The 23,767-nt window shown below is 37.1% G+C and overlaps 1 protein-coding gene across 1 annotated transcript in view; it reads right to left on the bottom strand.

The window, feature by feature from the left end:
* Positions 1-23,767, bottom strand: part of FREM2 (FRAS1 related extracellular matrix 2) — a 122,781-nt gene that overhangs the window by 44,854 nt on the left and 54,160 nt on the right. The window contains exons 3-6 of the mRNA XM_059838924.1: positions 13,067-13,213; positions 10,815-11,045; positions 7,996-8,121; positions 6,857-7,108 (exon numbers count right to left, since the gene is read on the bottom strand). Of these exons, the coding sequence (XP_059694907.1) occupies positions 6,857-7,108; positions 7,996-8,121; positions 10,815-11,045; positions 13,067-13,213 (756 nt within the window). The remainder of the gene's footprint in view (positions 1-6,856; positions 7,109-7,995; positions 8,122-10,814; positions 11,046-13,066; positions 13,214-23,767) is intronic.

Here is a 23,767-nt window from a genome sequence, read left to right as displayed (position 1 = left end):
GAGCTACAGCCAGACTTACCAGACCACAAAAGCAGAGCTCTCACACAAGAAAATATGCTCTGCTGTATGTTAAAACTTCTTGTATACTGTCTCTTGGAATTTTGATCCCATTTGTGTGAGAGACAAAAGAGTGCCCTGAGAGTGAAAAGAGACAGTAACTGAATTAATCTTTTAAAAATTTACATGTTCAAAAGGGGAATCGATGCCATTAAAGCCCAATGGGCTACCATGGTTACAGAGTTCAGTATCTTTTGGGTCTTTAAAGACTATGAGCAAAGTCTCAGTATGAAAAGATTCAATGTAAGGAAGATGATTGAAGAAGCCTTAGAAAAACTGAATTGCAACAAGACATCCTACTCAACTTGATTATCCAAATCTCAAACATGCAAAGCACTCATTCTGTCACTAAATTCACTCCCTACCACCATATCCAACTATGAACAGATGACTAATTTAGAATGGTTTGCTAGGCATTCATTCATTTCTAAACAGTGTATAATAAATGCAAGATCTACAGTACAAAGACCAATGCCACTTAAAACATATATGCTACAGCAAGACACAAGAGAGAAAGCAGTTCAATGTACTCTTGAGTGAACTGTCATAAACCAATAATGCATTAGGCTCTGGGATGCAATACCAGTTCACATAAAAACACCACTTCATTAAACTTGTTCTAAATTTAACAGAAGGCATATTTTTTTCTACAGTTCATGTAATCTTGTGCCTTCTGCTTATTGGCTATTTTGTGTGCTTTGAGTACAAAACTAAAAGTTTTCGGCATTTCAGCATTCTCCTCAAAATATTACTGCAATTACTGCAAAAACAGAAATGTAATACTGGATGTGTAAGCAACCCATTTAAAAACATACAGCAGTGAAGGTTGAAGAGCTTTGTGCTCCACGAGCTGCATCCTCTACTGGAAAAGAGCCATCTGAAATAGATGTGACAAAGTACTGCCTGGAGATCATGTTCTGTCCTCCTCACCTATCAAAAAAGCCCAGATCACGAGGTTGGACTATATTTCTAGTTATTAAGCAGATGAACAAAAATTAATCCAACATCTGTAGTTCACACACACACATATACACACACACACTTATAAAATGGGACACACATACATTATAAGCTGTAAGCAACAAATAATTCTAAGAAAGCAATCATAAAATGTGCCTGGTTACTCTATAGAATGTCCTACTGCAAGGTATGACATTAATTAATTTCTGTAATAGGCAGCAAACAGGCAGTTTTTGAAATCTTCAAGGCTATCATCATGGATTGAACATTTTTTACTCTGTTGAACTGGTGATAATAAGAAGCTTTTAGCAAAGAAAACTGGGAGTATAACTTGTCATAAGCTGGCTGTCATCCACTTTTTCCCTTGATTAGTTGCCAACCTGGCTACCTGCCACAGGCTGGGGAAAGGGGAGGGGGTCATATAGAGATTTTACTTAATGGGAGGACAAAAGAAATTAAAGGTGCACAGAAGTGCCAGAGGCATCAGACTCACAAGCACTGTAAAAACATAAAAGGGAGAAAGTAATCAAAGATGGATGTGCACAGGAAAAAAGAACTAGTTCACTATTTTAGGCATCTCCAGAGACCAGTTATGGATAGCTGGCCAAATCATGACTCTAGCCAGTAACATAACAGTGGGCATGCTCTGCCTGTAGCGCTCAGATTGTAATTAAAATTGGACAAATGCACTAGCAGATGTTAACTACCAAGATTAATCAACCACCTGTTCAGTTTAAGACCTGCCATACCTACTGGCATAGAGAAAAAGGCACATTTGACTTGTCTGCCTTGAAGACCAATGGAAATAAGGAGATTCCAACTTGCCTTGTGAGATAAGGCTGTTCCTCCGATAAACAATGTTACTAATAAAACACTTATTTATCATAAGCTTTAAATTTGGCTCAGTACACACACTGAGAGTTAGTTCATAGTGCCTGCTTGCTAGAAGCCAATGCAAAGCATACATTTATAGCATAACATTGCAGTACTGACTTTTCAGGCTATTGATAGTAAATATTAATATACTCTACTACTCCAAGGAAGCTGGACAAGGGTTAGTGGGTACCAATTTCCAGAACATTGTCTAAGGATTTTCAAAATTTAATTAAGTGTAAGGAAAGTGACAGCAAGTGTTTTAATAAAATCTCCAGAAGACTAAAAAATTAATCTGTTCTGTTTAACCTCTAACATTCCATTTCTACGTCAGGATACCATCATCCAGTTTACTCATCTGTAAAATATTCCCAGACAGTGCTATCCTCTATCATGTGGATGGCATGAGTGATTGCTTCTGTTGGTCAGGTGTAAAGATAATGGTCAGCAAATCTCTGACATAAACCTGAGTCCTTTGCTTTCCCAGCCTTGGTGTAGAAATGTCAAGAAGAAGTTTGAGCAGCTTCTTGCCCATCTAATGTAAATGAAGTGGAAGAAATGTATTTAATGTACTTCCTGCTGTGAACAGCATGAGTCTTCAACAATTCCACTAAGGCAGAAGGACTGTTTGTCAGCCTGGCTGTAAGGCTGTGTGCTCTCACGCCAACACTAAACACAGTGGCATGGAATTTAAATTACATGGGGAGACAGCCACCTACAAAAAATGTGCAGAACACAAAATAACTGTAAGTATTTTCCCCTCAGGTGCAAACTTCCACCTCTGCATTCACCACATCTCTTCTATTCAGGTTTCCAAATGTGATTACAAACTCAAGTTTTAAATTTGCCCACAATAAAAAACCAAGTAAGTAAAAGAGAGTCTGAATTAGCACAGCAGTCAAAATACTGGGACAATGAAAAAGCAGAGCTTTGACTCAAACCTTGTTAAAGCATTTCGTATCAGACTTGTGGCATACAACACAGTAACATTGTTAGTGCTGGAACCAAATTACAGGCTCTTCATTCCTATATGAATACTAACAAAAGACTTAAGATCTCATTTTTTCTCTCTCTCCCTATGAAATGATTTCAGAGTCACTGCTTCAGCTGGATAAACAGAGAGCACTTCCAGGCTGATCTAGCTTAGTTGCTAAGTGCCTCAGGATTAAGGCATTTCCATGGAAGAGTAGGGGCTGAGTGTTTTCATGAGTCTTAGACTGAATTCCAGGATTCCTCTGTCCAAGGAAAAAAACTCATTTCCTCTCAAACCACGACACTGGCACATTAACCTCATCTTCCTCTTCCTAGATGCATAATATTTATCTATTATGTAAAGTGCTTCCTTCAAATGAGCTTTATGCTGAACTCTGTGCTCTCCATGCAGTATAGGTATGTCCTTCATGCCCAGCAGTGCTTACAACTTTGTGTCTGCAAATTAAATTTCTAAGGTAGGGTTTATACCTACGGTCATAAACCAATGTATTCAGATGCACCAGGTATCCCTGGTGACTGAGCGCAATTGTTTAGATAATTGTCCTAGGAGGGGATGTTTCCTGGGTGTACATCTCTCTTTTCAATAACTACAGAAGAAGCCTGTAATAGCCTATTCGAATCAGATGTCTAAAGTTATAGAGGCTAATACCAAGTGAGATTAGTGCCACCCCAGAAGTGGATGACTTACATAGGTCTTTTCCCTATACATGCTTTTCTTCCATGGTTCACAGTTAATAGCTATCACATCTGACTCCAACAAACTGTTTTTGCTTTTAAGTGCCTTAACGGCAGTGGCCTGTGTAACTTTGAATCCAAGGTTTCCATATGAAGATTTTTCTGCTATTTACTTCAATAACTTAATCCTTTTCTTTTTTTCTATCTAACTTTACTACCTATGAGGAAAAGTCCCTTCCAAATTAGATGTCCCCATAGCTGAACCAATCTGAAAATCATCATTCACAATATATAAATATACCAGTGCATGTTCTGCATACTACAATTTTTTTTCCCCAGATTTGGCTTTGGCAGCACAGCACAACTGTATAATCCCCAATTAAACTTTTCAGTTGCCTAGCATTTAGTGAATACACTGTACTTCATCAGAGCATGCCTCTTACTTTTTTTATTGTTAGGATTATATAGCAACTATGCCATTTTAGTTAGACCCTAAGGGCGTTTTCTAAAAATAAAAGACTTGGATGGTAGGTGCTGAAGGTGAGTGTTTCCTAATTAACTCACATGGAATGCCAGAGGACATAAGACAATGTTTCTAGGGCTGACTTGAGTTCCATAGGAAAGATCTCCTGTAGTATAATTAAACTTTGACCTTTGCTATTTCTGTTGTTTGGCCTGAAGAAGTCAATGCATAATGTTAATCCAGTCACAGTTATTGGAGACATCACTTAATGACACACTGCGACATTTGTCCAAAGAAACTCTGGAAAGTAGAAGATGAATTTAAACAAACAATGAGAAATATGTATCAGTAGATGTGAAGTTGAGACTGAAGTGGACCACAGAATTTAGCATTACAGCATTACTACAGCTGTTGGCTATTACAAATGTGCTAAAGCTTCTACCAGACTCTATCTTAGACATCTTCTGAATTAAACCTTTCTGTTAAAAGCTAAAGATTTTTTTTTCACATTCCATGCTGGTTTAACTTAGCAAAATTAATTTTGTGCACTGCAAACAATAATAACCAGTGCTGCTTAAAATCCTCTGCTTATTTATGCAGAATTTCAATCATGACTTCCAGGGTGCTAAAACCTTAGAAAAATATGTGCTTGTAAACATATATTTGTATGTGTGTGTGAACACATAAAAAAAATTCAAGGTGTAATCTATAATTTATCTACCCTGTAGTCTGCTCTCTGCTTTTTATAGATAAGGCAGTGCAACAGATGTCAGATGAAACAAATACAGACTTTTCATGCTTTATATTTTTATGCAAACTAAAAAGCATGTGGTAGGAAGTTTTACTGGTAAGTGAATTGTTTTTGCATGTGCTGGAATTCTTTGTGGGAGTTCTTTCACTGTAAGAAAGGAGTTCTGCCACATAATTTCAAATACCACATATGCAACACTTTGAGTGTAAAAGTGAATGTTTGCAAAAAAGTGTTCCAAACCTATCATTCAAAGCCCCCTTATCTTTTAGTATTCCAAATATTCTTTATTCCTACCAACCAACATAGATATTTCAGTTGCTACATAATGAAAATATTCTATTCTAATTTCCCAAACACTTCCCCCTCTTTTTTAATAAACTCCATAAGGTTATTCTTTGCTAAGTTAACTTGGGCAGAAAAGTTTGTAGATCTGAGGCATCATGTGCTTATAAATGCAGAAACTTAAAACTAAACTGTGGTACACAAACTAAATTACTTCTCCTGCTTTCTAATGGCATTGTTAAAAGAGGTTTCTTATTAACTTCCCTAATATTTTGTGTGAGTTTCATAAAATGTTTTATACTCTGTTGTTACTTGGAGTCACTGAGATTCCCACTGAAGTTAGACGGTCTAATCTCATCCCTGATATTAACTAATGTCTTGGAGAATCATTCTCTCCATCCCATTCTCTCCATATATATACTTAAGCAGTCAGAATACCTTCAATTTTTGGGTAATCAGCTTCTCTATGAATGCACATTTTTAATAGCTATTCTCTAAATATTCTATACTTTGCGATGCACAAATTTTAAAGTTCATAAATTCATCAAAATTATTCACACAAATCGAACTGTTGTAGAAGCTCCTAAATGAATAAATTTTTGTTTGCTATAATAGCAGAGTCAGATAAAGATTTCTATTTTGGCTTGCATTTGCTATATGATCTCCCACTTCACAAGACCTACTTTTTCAACCTGTTGTAGTCATTAATGCTATATGATTCCCCAAATGCTTCACGGAGAAAACAAAGTCACCTCTGTCACAGGATTACAGGTGAGAAATTTCAGGCAGGCTGAGTATTTATGAGGCAATTAGATGGGTGCAGACTTCCTGCCTTGAAGAGCTGCCTTTTGTATCCTTACCTAGAGAGAAATCACTGTGCTGATAATAATGGTCTGCTTTGGCATCAGACTTTCAAAGAGTCCTGTACTATGTAATTGCTCCCTTTAGTCTTTAGGAAATATGATGGTGTCACAATAGATGGTTTATGGCCTCACAGAGAGGACTCAAACAGCTTATCAAGTAGTCTTATCTCAGAATTTACAGTTGAGATGTCAGTCTCCAAACTTCACACATAAATGGGGCAATTGTATCAGGAAGCTTTCATGCTATTTCTCCTAGAAAAAGAACTGCCACACCAATGCTGAAGCATTAAAGGAGAGGCTTGAGACAGCAATAATGTATGTATTTTTGAAAGCAGTTGGTGATACAGTGTGCTTATTCTTCTCTTAGTCACAGTCATTTTTCTAATCAGCCCCAGAAGTGTCCCTTTCAAAGCAATATCTTAAAATTATTAACCAGTTGAACAAATGACATAATTCTATCAGTGTTTCCTTATGAGGCAGTTTCTAAAGCAACATTACTCTTATCTGAATATTTGCTTTATTAAAAAGAGAAAGAGAACACAAATGGATACTTTTACGTAGTAAAATTCAAATGCAGCCTCAAATCAGAAGAAATATAGCTTTCCTCTTGGGAGCTGCGAGATGGCTTCTGCCCCAACAAGGCTGCCCATGCAAGGTAACATCTTGGATTATGTCTGTTAATGTGACAAAATAGAAAGGTGCAGATCCTTCCTCTGAATCACTGCTCATGTGATTTTGTCAAACAATAAAATAGCAATACTAAATACTTTCAAAAACCCACATGGCTTTCCAATAATATTTTCTAATCTCAAGATGGAAGCAGCATGTGTTTTAACCAGCAGGAAGAAAAACAAAACCCACGTGCTGATTTGAATGTGATGTTCTTTGTAGCTTCTGTCCCTGCATTGGAGGTATCATTTCAATGATATGGTATCTTACCATCATCCTTGTCAGGTACAATGGTAATGCGAGTGCTTGGGAATTCTGCACCAATTCTTCCACCCATGGGCATGCTCAGCAAAACATTAAAGGTCTCAGCCTCTTCATACAAGGAATCATCTATGATGACAATCCGACACGTTTTTTCTCGTTCGTCTTTGTCAAAGCGTAGAACGCTGTTGTGATCCTCCGGCCTGGATATGTAGTCAGAGTAGGAAAGTACAGAGCTTGGGGCAGTGCCAGATGCTGTTCCTGCGGCATAAAAGGAAAAGAGTCACTATACATACCATGGTTACAATGATCTCCTCACAGAGGTAGAATTTTATTTTCATTATCTTTGAATTTCTGTTTACTTTTTGGTGATAAGACAGGATGTGGACAAGGTCAGAGGTCCATGGACCCACTTCTGAGGTCTCTACTACTTCTGTACACGATACAATGGAAGAGTGTGGTTCTTCAAATCATTTGCACCTTTCCAGTCAGAAGAAATATTGCCTATCACAAGAGACAGACTGACAAAATAGCCCCTGGTAGGATTACCAGTTAACTACCTTAGTATATTTTACCCATATTGAAGATACTAGTGGACTTGAACAGACAAAATTTCATGAAAACAATTTATCTGGATTCCAGATCACTTTACACAAAATATTGCTCCAGATTAAAAAAAAAAAAAAAAAAAAAATCACAGGCGTAGAAACCCTATGCCCTGCACATGTATTATTAGTAAGAGACTGAAAGTCAGAGGAACAACAAGTATGACAATTAAACAATATTATTTTGTATAATTTCTTTTCAAGATACAAACAAACGAAGGATAGCCAGGGCAATCACTGCAGTGCTTCCAGTTCTCATCACTTTCAGAGATAAGGGGTTGAATATAAAAATCTTGCAGAAATATAAAGAACACAGATCCTCTTCACCTCTCCATGATGCTTTTTAAACAGCATTCAGTAATACTCTTTGACAGATTGCAGAGATGAATGCATTTCCAGTTGAGACTGAAGATATTTAGGTGAAAAAGTAATTAACAGAATTATAAACAATTATATTATAAAATACATGGAATAAATATTTTTAAATTTCTGTCTCTTTTCCACTCTTGTCATTTTTTTAAATTCTATAGTAGGTTCTACTACCTTGTTGTGTGTAGCAGGTGACCATCAGTTCCTGACTCACATCTCCACTTCTTCTGACTGGAATAAATAACTCACCAACATCTTCTTCAATAGTATAGGTGGACTGAGGAATAAAGACTGTTGATTCTGCAAAGAAAAGAACCTGGTAAAGTCACCTGTACATTAGCTAAGAGCATTTTTGAATATTCTAAAGTGCAACAAATAACTTGCATTTATTGGCAATGCCATTAAATTGTCAGTAAAACTTGGAGGGTGAGAGAAGTAGAGTTCCTTAGTGTTTCAGAAATGGAAAAGAAAATCAGATCATTAGGTCTGAATTCACAAGTCCTTACTAAGTGGTCTCTAATGTGACTGATTTGTTTTTCTAAGGTTAATGGTGCAAGACAGTGTTTGGAGAATTTGCCCTCAAAGTCTGTCTTTTTATTATTTCCATGGTGTTTAATTATTAACTATTAACTACAGAAGTATCAATAGCACATCTCACAGAGAGTCTGTGGTTCATCAAGGCCACTCTTTAATTTACTGCACCAAGATAACCAGGAAAATCATTTGGCATTGAGGACCAAGGCTGAGCTCTTGACATCTTACTCTGACTTGGACATTTGATTTGAGTTGGTTACATGTCTACACTACTTTTTTACTAGGAGACCCAGCAAATACAGCAAGTGAAGTCTGAGAAGCAATCTCACTCTAAAATGTACCACACAAAAGGATATCAGATCTTTTTTCAGGGGAAAACCCCACTAAGATGCATTCTGAACTCCTTCATTATTTAATGCTCATGTAATCAGATTGCTGGGCTTTATGCTATTACTGGGATTCAGGATCAATTTTGTTCTTGTTCTCTCAAAAACTCAAGAATAAAAGGTGACTATGCACCTAATTACAAAGCATCTTTACAGTTTCATTACTGTGAGTACAACCCAAACAGAATATAATTCTGTATAATATCAAATTAAGTGATATCAGCTGACTGCACAATGCAAATTTTCATCATTTCAGAGTACTTTGGCAGTGTTCTGAAAATTGTCAGGTGACTTCTTTGAAAAGATGTTCAAGGTTTTTATTTCTCCAACTACTACTAGCATGACTTGAGGTCAAAAGCCTGCCTTAAAAATGCTGTAATTCTGGTTTGATAAGACTGAGACTACTCACTATTCTGGTAAGACAAAAATTCAACACGAAAAATATAAAATCCTGAATTTTTTTTGTTTTAAAGTAAAGCAAAAGGCAGCACTAAAAAAACCCAACCTATTTAATTCCTTTTATTTCTCCCTTTAGAATTTAGTTGACAAAATAAAAAACTCTAACCTTCCAAAACATGCAGGAATCTGATTTATTTGGTTTCCTCTCTCTCTCTCTCTCATAATTATTCAACTAGGAGTAAAATGGCACTATAAAAGTTTAACAGACCTTATGAACAACATAAAAGCTTGGAGGAGAATGAGCTACACCATCACAGCTAGTATAAAATACCATATCCCTATGCAATCTATACTTCTAATAAAACATTAACTAATGTCCCATACCCAAAGAGGCTGGTACAGCTTTCCAAACAAACTCACAGTCGTGATCCTAAAGCTACACAATTCAAAGCAATGATTTTTTTAACTGGAAGCAGAATAAAACTTTGATGGCTCTTATTCAGTGAGCTTGGTAAACGCTGAGTTTCAAAATGCTGTTAGGAAACACAGTCTTTCCCTCAAAGTTCTCTCTCTAGTTTTTTCCTAGATATTCCTTGATTTACAGCTGTGCATTTGATATTGCCCTCTGAAACTTCTCTTTACGTATAATTAATACAAATTCTCAGGGACTGTAAAAATTTAATCTTAATGTAAGAAATATAAAATACTGTTGGTGGCATAAAGAAGACTCAATCAATTACTTTTAACTGTGCTATCTTACTGATAATAGAAAAGATAAAGAGATTTAACACATTTTCAAGTTATTTCTGTGTCTCATACATGCTGCTCTCCAAGTCAAGCACTATTTTTCTCAGAGATTAAAAATGGATGTGAGATAAGCTCTGGTTTAACTGGCATTTGTATCTAGGAACTAAGACACTTCTTGTAATTTCCATGCCCAATACTCTTTAAATGCTAATTAGGGAGGACCATATAATTCAAGTCGTTATGGTCATCCTGTAGTTAAAAGATTCCTTAAGGACAGTTCTGTATGAGCACAGCCCATGGGTTCAAGTGTCTGGATGCAGCTGAAAAAATACAAAGCAACCAAAGCATGCTCTACTTCTATTTTAGAATTTTTTAGAATCAGCTTATTTCTTGATTTATATTTAACCATAATTTTCTTTGTTCTTGACACAGTGTGTGCTACACTTAGTCTAATGAACTTTACAATTACTGAGCTTCTCAGGTTCATACAAGGCCTAACTGATGCAAATAGTTTGCTCCAAGACCAAACTTGTGATCAACCAGCCTAGACTTTCTTGTACCATCCTCTCCAACATTACCATGGCAGAGTAAATCAAGTCAGCCTCCAACCCACTCTTCAGATACATTCAGCAAACAGATTTAATGGAAAACCTGTTACACCTTAAATGAAAACAAACAAACAAAGCCCCTAGAAATAACATATCATAAAAAAATTGTAGGTAGTTGATAAAAACATGCTGCCTGAGTATCTTCATCAAGCACTTGAAGTGATAGAGGACAAATGGCTACCTGATGCCCAAGTCTGTCTTCAGAAATATTTTGCGGACAGTAAACCCTTAGTATCCACTGTTACTCACAGCATTTGCCCTCCAGTTTATCTTTTGGTATATGCACATATTAGCAGTACAGTTCTGGAAAGGTTCTCACCATCTCCTGGGTCAATAATTTCCACTGTGGATGCAGCAGGAAATTCCAGAATTGCCATGACGGGCTCAGAAAGAACAATTTGAAAGGACTCAGAATGCTCATGTTCACCATCACTTAAAATCCGCACTCGCCATGTAGCTAAGGTTTGACCAGGATTAAACTGCACTTGCTTCTGGGCTTTTCCTCTGAAGTCTTTATCCTTCTTGGCAGTACCATCTTTGGTGCTAATACCTGCCAAAACCAGAAATTCAGGTCATTATAAACATCACTAGTAATTTTTCTCCCGTTGTGTCACACTTGAAAGACATATAGAAAAATATACTTTCCACAACCTAAGCACATTCAAACTAAATCCATTTCTCTTGATCAATGTTATATTGGGTGTCACCCACAGAGGTGGAAAAATAAAAACACCCCTGGAAAGTTCAGACTTTAAAGGGAAAGCTAAGTAAAACACAAAGACACAAAGGAAAGTATACTGAATAAAAATGAAAGAAGATGCAAAACCTGAACCATTGCCCTCATTGCCATTGCAATAAGAATTTTTAAAAATTATGGTCCTCTTATTTCCATGTTTGCATAATGACAATCATTAAGTTAAAGTGAAGTTGAAGTGTAAGTCCATGGGAAAAAATTCAAACAACTCAATCCAGAGAGATGGTACAGGCCTTCAGCCTCAGATTCAGACTGCTCTGAAACAGGTTTTCACAGGCATCTCACTCCCACTTTAAGGCTGTCTGAAAGACCCTCATGGAAATTAGACAGTATTTCAGAACTGTCTCCAGTTCATGTGTTTGGCCTTGTTTAAATCCCACAGTACAACTGAAATCTTAAAGGCTTTTCTAGGTTTTCAGAAAAAAAACCCTCAAAACCTCTCCCTTCTCTGATTGTTTCTCACAGCTGCATTATTTAATGCATTGAAACACATGACCTTTCCCTACAAACCTTGCCTTTCTTTCTTCAGGACTGTGCCTCATCCTAAGTCACAGCCAATTTTATATAACCTATAAACCTTCAGCAACTCTGGCACTGCATACGGACCAGAAAGGCCAGTGAGCATCTTGAGCAGAATGTTTTATGCTCTTTCCAATTCTGTAATTCCATTTGCTGGATTAAGGTAGTTGGAGGCAAGTTACTCAAACTGGTTTTGCTGATTTTTTAGTCAGCTCAATACTGAAATTGACCTTGAGTCCATAGGCAGAAAATTTTGTAAACACTCTATCTGAAGGGTCAGAAGCCACATCAGTATCTATTATTCAGTACCAGTAATTATTTAAACCAAACATCCTTAACTATGTATTTATCTCATCCACTCTTTTCCTTTCTTTAAAAGAAATATGTTATCAAAGTTGGTTCACTGTTCAAAACAGAGTTTTTTATGTAAGATCCTGTTGGTTAAGGTCTATACCCCCTAAATCTCATGCCAAAATAGGTGTCCCTACTGCATCTTTCTACCTGAAACTCAAATTTTTAATCAGAAAAAGCCCTAAATAGAAACTTGCCAGGTAAATGCTTACATATCTCTGCAAAAACACCTTTAAACCGAGTGTTTTCTCTAAGCAGTGTAAGCTCACCATAGGTTTCAGTGTGAAATTGTACAAGGAAAATGTTCCCTGGTGCAAATGCATTGGAGGAGGAAACAGATCCAGAAGCTAGAAACAGATGTGAGGTTGCAGAATGTGATAACACAACCTTTTTTTCACCTTTGCACTCTCCAGACACTGCAAACATTTTTCAACACCTCCTGTATCAGCCTCAGTTGGCTGCCAACATTCAGTGAAGCAAATGAGCCTAATGCTCGTGGCTGCTGATCAGATCAGCTCACTAGAGCCCTCCTGGAAAATGAAATATGTTTATTGTTGTCTTTTCAATTGCTACAACTGTATTTTTTGATTATAGGGAAAAGAAGATCTGGACAGGAACTGTATTCTGTGAAACAAATAAACAGTGGTATCAATCAAATCAAAGAAAGAAGGACCATGTCTTGGGTTGTTTATTCAGAAATTAATTGCAGAAGACAAAAAAAAAAACCACAAAAGGAAAAAATTTCATTATTTAACTATAGAAATCATATGCATAGCATATAAAAGATACACTCTTTAATAAATAAACATATTCCTTTGAATACAGTTTGCTTATCCTGCAACAGCAGCAATAGGATACAGCTGCATTGATACATTATATCAACTGGGCATTATATTAGCTGGGCAGTGATTTATAGAAGCAACTGAGAAGGTTAGACTTGAACTTACTTATAAAAGAGGTTTCTCCCAGGTAACCTCTTCGTTTAAGAATAACATCAAGATACTTGGTGTCTTCATTTACTAAGTAATACTCTTTTTCTAAGGAGATCCATGCCCAGTTTAGGCGAAAATGTTGATTCTGCAGCTTATTGCCTCCTGCAAAACAAAATTAAAAATACATAATTAGAACATTTCATTTTTGGTAAAGATTAGAGGTCAATGCAACCTTGTATCCTGGGTAAGATATGTATCTATCTGGACATCACAATCCAAAGGTTTTAAATATTTAAAACTAAGAAATTACAAGTAAGGAACTCAACCAGAACACACTTGCTACACATAGGAGTAATTTTTTTCTTAGATGCATACAAACATAGTACACTAATCCTTTTATTTTTCAAGAAAAAAGCAGCAAACATTAATCAAAATGTATTTGGGGTGCCTTCTGTATATCATCCTAATGGATATGCTTTTTATTACTCTAGAATCTCCTAAGTTCTATAGCAGTAATAAAATGAGCTGCTCAGCTCACTGATGGCAGATGCTCACTCAGCAACTGTCTTCTGGGAATGTCTGTAGTCTGTAGTCTGTTTTCCTTCCCACAAGGTGCTGCTACAGAACAAGGTTTGCTCAGGTAACAACTGTCTTAAATGTGCAAGAAATTTCCTTTAGAAATTAACACTTCTGTACCCAAGCCAGTGAAAAAAGTGAACAGCAGAGATGTATCTAAGCATTTAAATTAATTAATGGCTTAATTACTTGAGGAAGAGACAAATGAAGGTTGGTTTACCCCTTCCATTTTTTTCCATTCTTGAAAAACAAGGCAGCCACTCCACATGCTTTCACCCTGCTTCAAAGATAAACCCCTATGTTTCTTTATCGACCTGCCTACTAGAAAAACCAGGAACTAAAGTTGTGCAATGTCACACAGAGGCAAAGGTACTGTGCAAATGAAAGGAGAGAAATGGTTACTGGAGTATCTCCCTGCCCTCTTCACCCTGCTCCTTTCTGCTCTTTTGATCTCTATTGTTTCTGACAAAGGGGAAGGCTACAAACACACATATCAGAAACTAATGAGCAGCAGAGAGAACCAGCAGCTATAGTGTTACAGCAGTAACTACAAGAGCACTTACATTAGGTTAGCTGTATGTTATGTCTTCCCATTGCTTTATGGGGACAAATGTAACAGAATACTTGTTGTTCTCTAATCCAGTGAGAAAAGCCATTTGTGTGCCACCCTTGAACACATTGCCCAATCTGACCATAATTTAACAGAAGGATAAAAGTTTCTGACATATAAAAAGGATGGAAATTTATTGTCTTTTAGAGGAGAGAGAACCTATTTGTACCACTAGTGAGAAGAAATACTGCTGCATGAGCCTACTACAAATGAGGATGTCAGATATTTGAAACTGCCAAGGTAAAGGAAAATTTTCCAGCTGAGTTTGCATCCTTTTAAACAAAAGATATTCTAACCAGAGGATAGAAGAAAGGAAAATCTGGTATAAATTTTTCTCTTATCAAAAGAACTCAAGGTTAAATGTGCTGTGGACAAAGGCACACAATCTACATCTTACATACAGGCCTCTTATGAATGAAATTTAGGAAGAAAAAAAGCACAAGACAGGCAATAAAAAATATTTAGTATTGTCTTCATTTCACCTATTTCTTGCTTACAGCTGTTTCTCTCTTTTTTTTTTTCCTAGAGAACAAACAAAAACACAAAAAAGTATATTACTTATGGGGGTTACAGCAAGCCTCCATTTTTACAGACCTGCTTCTGTCCCTGAAATACATAATGTTCATCTTTTAGAATGTGCAATACCAAACCCATCAGCTTTAAAATTTTAAGAAAAGAATCTAGGTATTTTAAACCTTTTTGTTTTAAACCTTTTTGTCTTCACTTTTTTGCTTTTTTTCCTTCTTTTTGCTTTTTGTTCAAAAGACATGTTTTCTGATTTATACAAGCCATTTCACAGTCCACTGTCCCACAGAATAAAATCACTGTTTTTCTTATTATTAGCTACTACTACTATTATTATTATTATTACTACAGACTCTAATGAAACAGAGTAGGAAACATATGATACACCTTACCTAATTTCAGGTATTTATTTTGGGGCTAGAAATCCTAAACTGTTTTTATAGTCAAACCCAGGAAAGAGGCATTTTGTAAAGCTATGACTTAAATTAGACACCTATTTTTGAATAAGATTAGCTTTGCCTTAAAATATGCAAAAATACGTGCATTTTTCCTCAACAGTGTTTAAAAACTCCTGTTGTAGGTTGTACTCCTCCTGCAGATTGTAGACACTTTTATTACAGCTATCTAATGCTGCATAAAATGAATTCCCCCCTGCCTAATCTGGATAAAACTGCTACAACATAGTAGAGCCAAGCACCACACAAACACAACCCTGTGAAGAATATAAAGAGAATAGCTTTTAGAAGGTATAAAATGTCAGAAATAAAACAGCACATGCCACTTTAATTTGGGTCACTATTTAAATAAGTGTCAGCTCTACAAAAATATTTCTATCAGCAGATGGATTGTGCACTGCTTGGAAGCACTGTCCTTGAGCACAGTCAGAGATTTATCTGCTGGGCAAATCATTAAGCTACTAAACCAGCTTTGCTTTTATTTCTCTTCCACGCAAGTACTGGCAGTATAAATACATCAGAAGTCCAGAGAAGGAAGCCATTACTTTTAAAACTACGCAAGAGGAAGGAGGGCAGTGTTTGAACATGGTAAATCCAAAGGAACTTTGCATCAATGAGACGTGGTAGGCAAGATGCTGCTAAAGCGAGGCATGAAAACTTGTTTCCTGAATTTTGCCAGAGATCAGAGTGCAGCAGTGCTAAATCAAAAGATGCTAGATGGGAGGTGGTGCAGTGAGATATTAATGAGAAATGAGATGTCAAGAGTTGTAAGACGCATTTAGAAACTTTGTAAGGCACTGAAGGTAAGGATCTAGAGTAAGTTGAGTCACACAGTGACTTCATGACTGAGGCTTTAAGGACAAAACCCTCTGAAAAGGTTTGCCTGTATATGACAAGTCAAAGATAGATATAACGTGGAATTGGTCTTCATAGAAAGCCTGTCAGCAAATTGTTTGCCTGTCAGAAAACAGTGAAGTATTATTTTTGCATAGGTCATCAAACAAGAAGTTCCTAAAAAGATCAAGTCATTTGGAAAAAACAGATTCAGTTACACAACGTGAATACAAGAGGAGGGGGAAGAGGACTTGGTCAGTCAGATGCTTGAAGGGAAAAATATTCAAATTAATATTTCCATTCAAGCATTAATCTTTCCAGCCATGCTGCTCAGATATCTTAAAGTTATAAATCCTTCATGAAAAAATACAGATTAGATTGTCAGAATTTTCTATCATGGTTCAAAGAGCTTACAGAAGGAAAGAATCAGTTCCAGTTTTCTCCATAGATCATAGAGCTATGTAAAGACAGTATAAAAAATAGTTCTAACATTAAATTGTGTACCTTGAGCACTGTTGACCTGAGGGGCCAAAAGAAATGGCCATTCTGTAAGAAAAGTCTGATTGCAGTTTTACTGTCCCTAGGAGCTACTCCAGACCCTAATTCATAAACAAAAGCAAATAACTGCACCTCAGTATTCACTTATTGACACTACAGAAATTGTTGCATCTTGATGCAGATATTGGCTTCCCTGCTGAGTATCTGTGGCATAAATCAGAGATGTATCAGCAAAAGTTTGCCTACCCTGTATACCCACAGCCACACACTCTCATTGTGTGTACAAGATACATCTGTACAAACACAGCTACCTGGGACCTGCAGAGCTTCAAGGTACAATGCATCTGCTCTCTTTAGTCATTAGCTAAGATTGCTTAATGGAGAAAAAACCTAACCTACAAATTCCCCCGGACAAAGAACATATATCAAAAACACGAAAGAGTGGTAAAAAACAACCAGTAAATAAGGCACTAAGAAAAAATAATTTCTTCAAATTTTTTTCTACTGGTCTTTTCTCCTGCCTCTTCTTATTTTGCTTTCTAAACAGACTGCAAAAGGATGTTAGTAAGGAGAATCAAAACAACTGTGACATATTAACAGTCTGCCAACAGTTCAGCAAGCACTGTACAGCAGTGCAAGACTTGTTGACTTGTTTACATGTCCACATGTCTGCTTTGTTGGTTCTAAATATTTGACCCTACCTGGTGCCTCATTCAGACACTTACGCTGGCATTACCCTTTTCTTTGCAGTGGGGACATGAAGCATCTGAAAACAGGAATCCACTTCTGAACTTGAATTCAAAGATACAGAGAAAGGGAAGAAAGGAAATTGTCCATTTTGAGATATCTATTCCATTTTTTTAATCTTTGATTGCCTCTTTTGTGTCAAGTCAAGTCAGTTGCTATACACCCAGATAAAGTTACATCAATAGGTTTATTAAAAGCAAAATCTGGTGTGAAATGCAGAAATTTTAGTCCCCAGCATCATGATACCCCATTTAACCATGAGTGCTGTGAACCTCAGCACTCTCTACTTCCCCACACTATTTTCCAAGTCATTTGTGGAAAGTATAAACCTATTTTTACTGGACTACAGGAGAAACATATAAATCCTAGGTGATTCTGCTAGTCACAATAAATATATAGACGCTATATGCCCAGTTCAACGCACAACAACTCTGATTTGCCATACTGTGTAATGGTCCCAGTACATTTTAGCCTCAGGTTAAAAAGGCTAAGGTCTCAAGCAAATATTTTTTCTGTCAAACTGTTACCCCCCCTCTCACCCCCACCACTGCTCCCAGCAATAAAGCACACAATAAATGCTCCTTTCTCAATGCATTGGGGCAGCACATCATTGGACTAGATGTCCTGAAAATGTTCCTTCCAACCCAAACTAATCTGATTTTATGATCAAACGCTATTCCCTCTATGACCATCAGAAAAGGTATATCCTGTAAAACTGCCTTAATTTCATATGGAAATTGCAGAAGTGAAATGCCTAAGTTAATCCAGCACACAACACATGCCACTAGAAAGTTTTGAATTGACTTTAACAATGCATAAGAAAACCTAAAGATATTGCCTGATTAGAAAAGTTTTAAAATGCTTCACCTTTATAAGTGTCTTTCAAGTATACTGAAATAGACCCCAATCACTACAACAACTTGCTGAACTCTGCACTCTCCTGCACTCTATCTGCCACTGTAACTCAATATTTGCAGAACATTTCAAAATGAACCCCCTAAACCAGCCCCAAGTGATTAGGGACTAAAACAATGCTTTCTCTGAACTTCTCATGAGAAAACACACACTTCCCAGCATTATGGACTTAGCTTGCCTGAAGTATAATTGCTGGTATCCAATGAACTGCAGACAGTTTCCATCTTTCAGTACTTTCTGTAACTCTTTTTTTCTGTTTTATGTCTACCCCCAAGAAATAAGTTGGAAGGGCCACATTTGCCAGGGCTCAGAATAAGCAAATACCTGAAGCCACACAGCAGAAGAAATATCTGAAAAATACCATGTAGCTGCTTTGTTAAAAAAGGGATGGGGAAGTGAGAGACAAGACATGAATGTCAAAGTTACCTAGTGTGCATTAAATTTGGATCCTGGTAACATTCCACTAAGTGTCACTAAAGATGTCTCCAAGTGCAGCCTGGAGATTCACGCTGGGTTAATCCAAGGAATTCCCAATTCAAGTCTATGTCTCATTCTTCTGCAGGAGATTAACTGGGTTCTGACTAAGATGTTAACTAGATTTTCATTGACAAAAAAACTGTACAAGCAAATATGCACTGGGTCTTCAGCCAATTAGTCTCATAGCTTTAAATTAATTTCATTATAAATCAGCTCTGTAGAAATTCACTGAGAGCCAGGATACTGTCACTCTATTGGCTGCACCAAGAGACTATGAGTTTTCAAAGAAAAAAGCAAAATGGATCAAGAGCAATTCAATCTGAATCACCAAAAAAAATGCTGGAGCACTGTGTGTGTTTGAAAGCCTTTATTCATATTAAGTACTTAGTTTGTAACCGATTTATAGAAAATCCAAAAGATCCACTTGCTGGTTTTGGATTCTGTGCTGCAAGCAAGGGTCTAGCTCTCCAGGATGAACACTGCTTCTGAGCAGAAAAGAGCTCAGAGCAAAAAAAATTCAGTACCTCCAGTGAATAACCACTCCTGGCAAAACACATGTTTTTGCTCAGGTTCCAGAGCACAGGGACATAATCAACTGGCTCCTGTTCCACAAAAGGTGAAGACAAGAGATCTGCCTCAGAGATCCTTACAAGAGATATTTCCTAGACACAGGATTCATATCATCTAATGCTATCCTATAAAAGATGCATGCTTAATTAAACCTAGCTGTCTAGGCACAAGGAATGGAAAGAAATACATCTTCAGGAACTTCAGGCACATCTCATATAAACAGCTGGATCACCTTCTGGAAAGACTCGCCCACTCCATTGAATGTAATGAGAGTGTGTTCAACCCACCAGTCTATATGGCTAACTAAAACCCAGTTAAGTCATCCTCTTGACAAAGGATGTCAGCTCCTGAGAAAACTCAAAGACACAACTGGTCCTAACTGTAATATGGTAAACTTGTAAATTTTAACATTTTAAAAGTAATCATTGGAATATTTAAACATGGCAACAAAAAAAATTGTTTTGGTTTAGAAAAACTGTTCTGCTACTCTAAAGTTATTTCCATGCTGTCAATTAAACTAATTAGCATTTTGTGTAGTCACCATCTAACTTTGCTTGAGAAAATGAATTTAAATTGCCTTGTGAGTATTAACAGAGAAAACCCAAACATACCACTCAAGCTGTCATGACTATCATTAAACAATGCCCACATTACCTAAAGCACAATACCTTTTCCTAAAGAGCCACACCCTGCACCTCCCTCTGAGGGAAAAAAAACCCCACCATCTGGATTAGTTAAGGCTTCATACATGCATGGCCTGCAGCAACAAGTAAATTTATTAGATCTCTGACAACACATTCTTAAAATAAACCTAATAGTTTTCAGTCTCTGCTCACTAATTTGTTTTGTGGCGCCAGACAACTTCTCCCAAGAGGCTCTGGCTGAATTGAAGCAAGGCTTATTTCCTTGGCTCACAGAATAACGGGTTCAGCTCAACCATCTTAGCTACTGTCACACAGGGGACTTCTCTTCTGGTTTATACCTTTAAAGTACACACATTTTAGCCCACAGGAAAACTACTCTCATTTAAAGCCTACTCAGGCAGAGTGTTGAATTTGAGGGTCATGGCACATCCTAAGCCCCAGTCAATTTATGAGTAATAACAGAAAAGTGTACTGCAACCTCACAAATGCAAGACACTATAATAGAAAAGGAGTCAGGAGAAATATAATTAAAAACAAAATATTATCTCACTTCATATTGTACTATTTTAAGAAATTCCTCTATTCTGGGAAAATAATAGACCAATTTCCCCTTCATTAGACTACATTTTCTTTTAGAACACACTACTGCAAACTCCTACATATGTGCCTAATATTTCAATGTCTGCAGAATAATTCTCATGCTTAAAACCAGGGTGCATGAAGGGGTATCATCTGAAACTGAGACCTCTAATTTTTCACAATGAATTTTAAATTGCTTTTGTGTGTCAAACTGGCAACTTTCCCTTGAAGAAGTAATTGAACTTTTCAACCTTTTTTTTTTTCCCCTAGCTGTTGAACACTGTCTTGGCAGAAAATTCCCCTCCATTTCAGATCACAATCCAAACTTATGAATCTCAAATTTTACAGACGTAAGAGGAAAATGTATTCAAGAGGAATTAAAGAGGTTGTTATTATTTGCAAAATCTACTCTAAACAAGTTGGAATAGTGTTTCCATTTTATCAACTGGACTTCCTATAGCTCACTGAGCATTGACACAAAAAGCATTCTTTTAACTCTGTGTCAAAGTGATTGAACTGCTTTTTGTTATTAAGAATTCACTTCCAGAGACTTGAATTTTGGTTCCTCTTCTGTTCTGACAATACAACAAATAAAATGCTTGACTGACTGGAGGAGAACAAATGTCAGGCAAGTTCATTTATTTTTTAATTCATTTCAGAGTAATTGTACCAGGTAATCTCAAATATTTGACTTTTAATATTATTTGACCAGAGAAACTCCTTTGTGGTGCCTTTCATCCTTTTTAAGCTATGTCAAACCTATAAGCTTTTGCAGGTGATTTAGTCCGACTCAGCAAGGGTAGATTAAAAAACAGAAAACATATAAAATTGTTGATATAAACAAGAACAGAAAAGGATTCCCTTTGAAGACAGTAAGACTTTGACTTGAGACAAGCCTTGCAGAGTAGTCAAAGATATCAGTTCTGCAGAGGAAATAAATATTTTTGCAATAATGTGTTATTTTTTAATATCATGACAAAATTTTTAGTGTTGCTTGAAGTCTATCCTAAGGGGCAAAATTGTGTATTCCTATGGCAGTAATTATAATATATTCCTGTATTATTTCATCTGAAAATCCTATGTTTTAGTCATAACGTATATTACAAGAAGGAAAAAACACAAACCTGGAAGAAGCAAAAGATTCCTTAAGAGAGTCAAGCCAAGATGTCAAAAATCTGTTTAAACATTAAAGATAAGTGCACAAAAGTACTTCAGAAATGAAGAGTCGAGTTGATAGCCCAGAATAATATGAGCACTGTGAGTTTTCCAAGAGAGGAGCTCAACAGACATAAAGCAGAAGGACAGGGAACAGAAGTGACTGTGAAATTATGAAAACTCAATCTTGATAGTATGTTGCTTCCAACACATCATTTCTTTCTCCCTCTTCTCTGCATGACATCTTCACTTACACTTTGAGACAAGTAGCAAATAAATTAAAATCAGCAGTAGAAAAATTGCATCTTTACAATCAAATTTGGTTTTACTATACAACAGACTTTAACAACTTATGTACAGTTCACATTTTACTTGGCTTGAAAAGAGACTACTATTCAAGCTATTCAAATTGATTTGGCATTCCTCAAGCTTCTGAAAAATCCTTGATGAAGATTTCCACCACTGTTCTCCCACATGTATTGAGAAATCAAAATCCTTCAGCTTTTCCCCAAGGGTCAGGGAGGCAATGTCTTTTCTCAAGCCAAGGCTGGCTCCCACCAAATCTGCTGGCTATTGCATACAGGCAGGTGAAGGTCTGGATACCTCTGGTCTCAAGTTTACATTTTTTGCCTAAGAGTTTGTACAGAAACATGCAAAGGTGGAATCACAGCAGTTTGAACTTGCCAGCCAGCACAAATGTTTATTGCTTTTAAAGAAAGCTATCTCCCACCCTTTCTTGAAAGGGAGCTGCATAGCACTCACCTGTTGGGACATGACCTCAGACTCCCACATGTCACCTGCTGTAGCTGCTGAGGTTGCTGAGACACAAACCAGGACAGTTCCCTGGGCTGCAGCACCATGGGAGGCACTTGGGAAGTGGCTGGGAAAACTCTTGCCTGTGGCAATCTGAACAAAGCTGATGACACAGTGCTAAGTTGTCATCACCTACCTCCTCCTTTTGGCTGGGGGTGTTAAACTTGTTATTTTAAACTGATTTCATGGCTGCTCAAAATACTGATTTTCTTTCCCCCACTAAATGTGACAGTGCCCTTGCTACCTGTTAGGATTCCCGATTCTTGTAGGATGCAACAACGTTCTAGTGACTGAGGCCCATGGAAGCCCATTCCAGGAATGCCACAGAAGCCCCATGGACCACAGGGCCATGAAGAATAGAGGATACAGCAGAGGTTGGAGAATAGAGCAGAGGTGAGAAAATGACAAAGCTCACTGGATGCTCAGTGAGATTAACAGGACATCTCAGACGGAATCAACCTGGGCAGCTCTCCGGCTGCATAAGTATAGATGGTTACAGAAACCCTTCCAGTCACTGACTGCCATAGAGCTACCTGTGAAAGCCTCTCTCCTTCTTTCTCTTCTTACCCTAATTCTAGAAGAAAATTAATGTCTTAATTAGCAGGATTGATTAATGAGAGGTACATGAGAGGTACATAAAAGGTGCATAACTTACACTCACAGGATTTTTTTCTCTGTTCTATAGGATCAAATAGGTGTGGATATGAATTAACATCAGAAAAGGAGATGTCAAAGGTATTAATCTTCTGAAAACTGTGCAATACATGAAATGTCACTAACTGCTGGTTCTCTGTTTGACACCTCCAGAAAGATGCACATTTCAGCCCATCCACAAAAGCTGAGTGACCAGCTGGTCAGCTTGAAAGTAATACACTGATGATCCTCCTGTGCAAAACTATCTATGCCACACATTCTAAAGAAAAATATGGCAGTGAGTCCTTAGAGATAGATCTGAAAAGTAATGTGATCCATAATAAAGTTTCAATCATTCTAACATACGTACATGTAACTTTACTCATGCCCACACCCTTGCTAAATCAGATCCTTGACTGGTTTCTCTGTGTCAGAGAAATTTTTCTGCTTTAATTCTACTGGTCAGTCCTATCTTGTCACTTGGAAGGGTGAGCTCTAGCCTTAAGCTTTCCAAAGAAGTACCCGCTATTTTTCTGCCTATTTAAAAGAATCACTTGCCTAGGCCGCTTTCTCATTCCTTTTCAAAGAGGACAAATATTACTAATAGTTTTTATTTATAAGGTTGCAATGGGTGTGGCTGAGATGGAGTACATTTTCCCCACAGCAGCCTTCACAGTGGTTTGCT

This window comes from Haemorhous mexicanus, chromosome 2 (genome assembly GCF_027477595.1).
Source record: "Haemorhous mexicanus isolate bHaeMex1 chromosome 2, bHaeMex1.pri, whole genome shotgun sequence".
Classification (NCBI taxonomy): domain Eukaryota; kingdom Metazoa; phylum Chordata; class Aves; order Passeriformes; family Fringillidae; genus Haemorhous; species Haemorhous mexicanus.
This window is presented reverse-complemented; position numbering and strand designations above follow the sequence as displayed.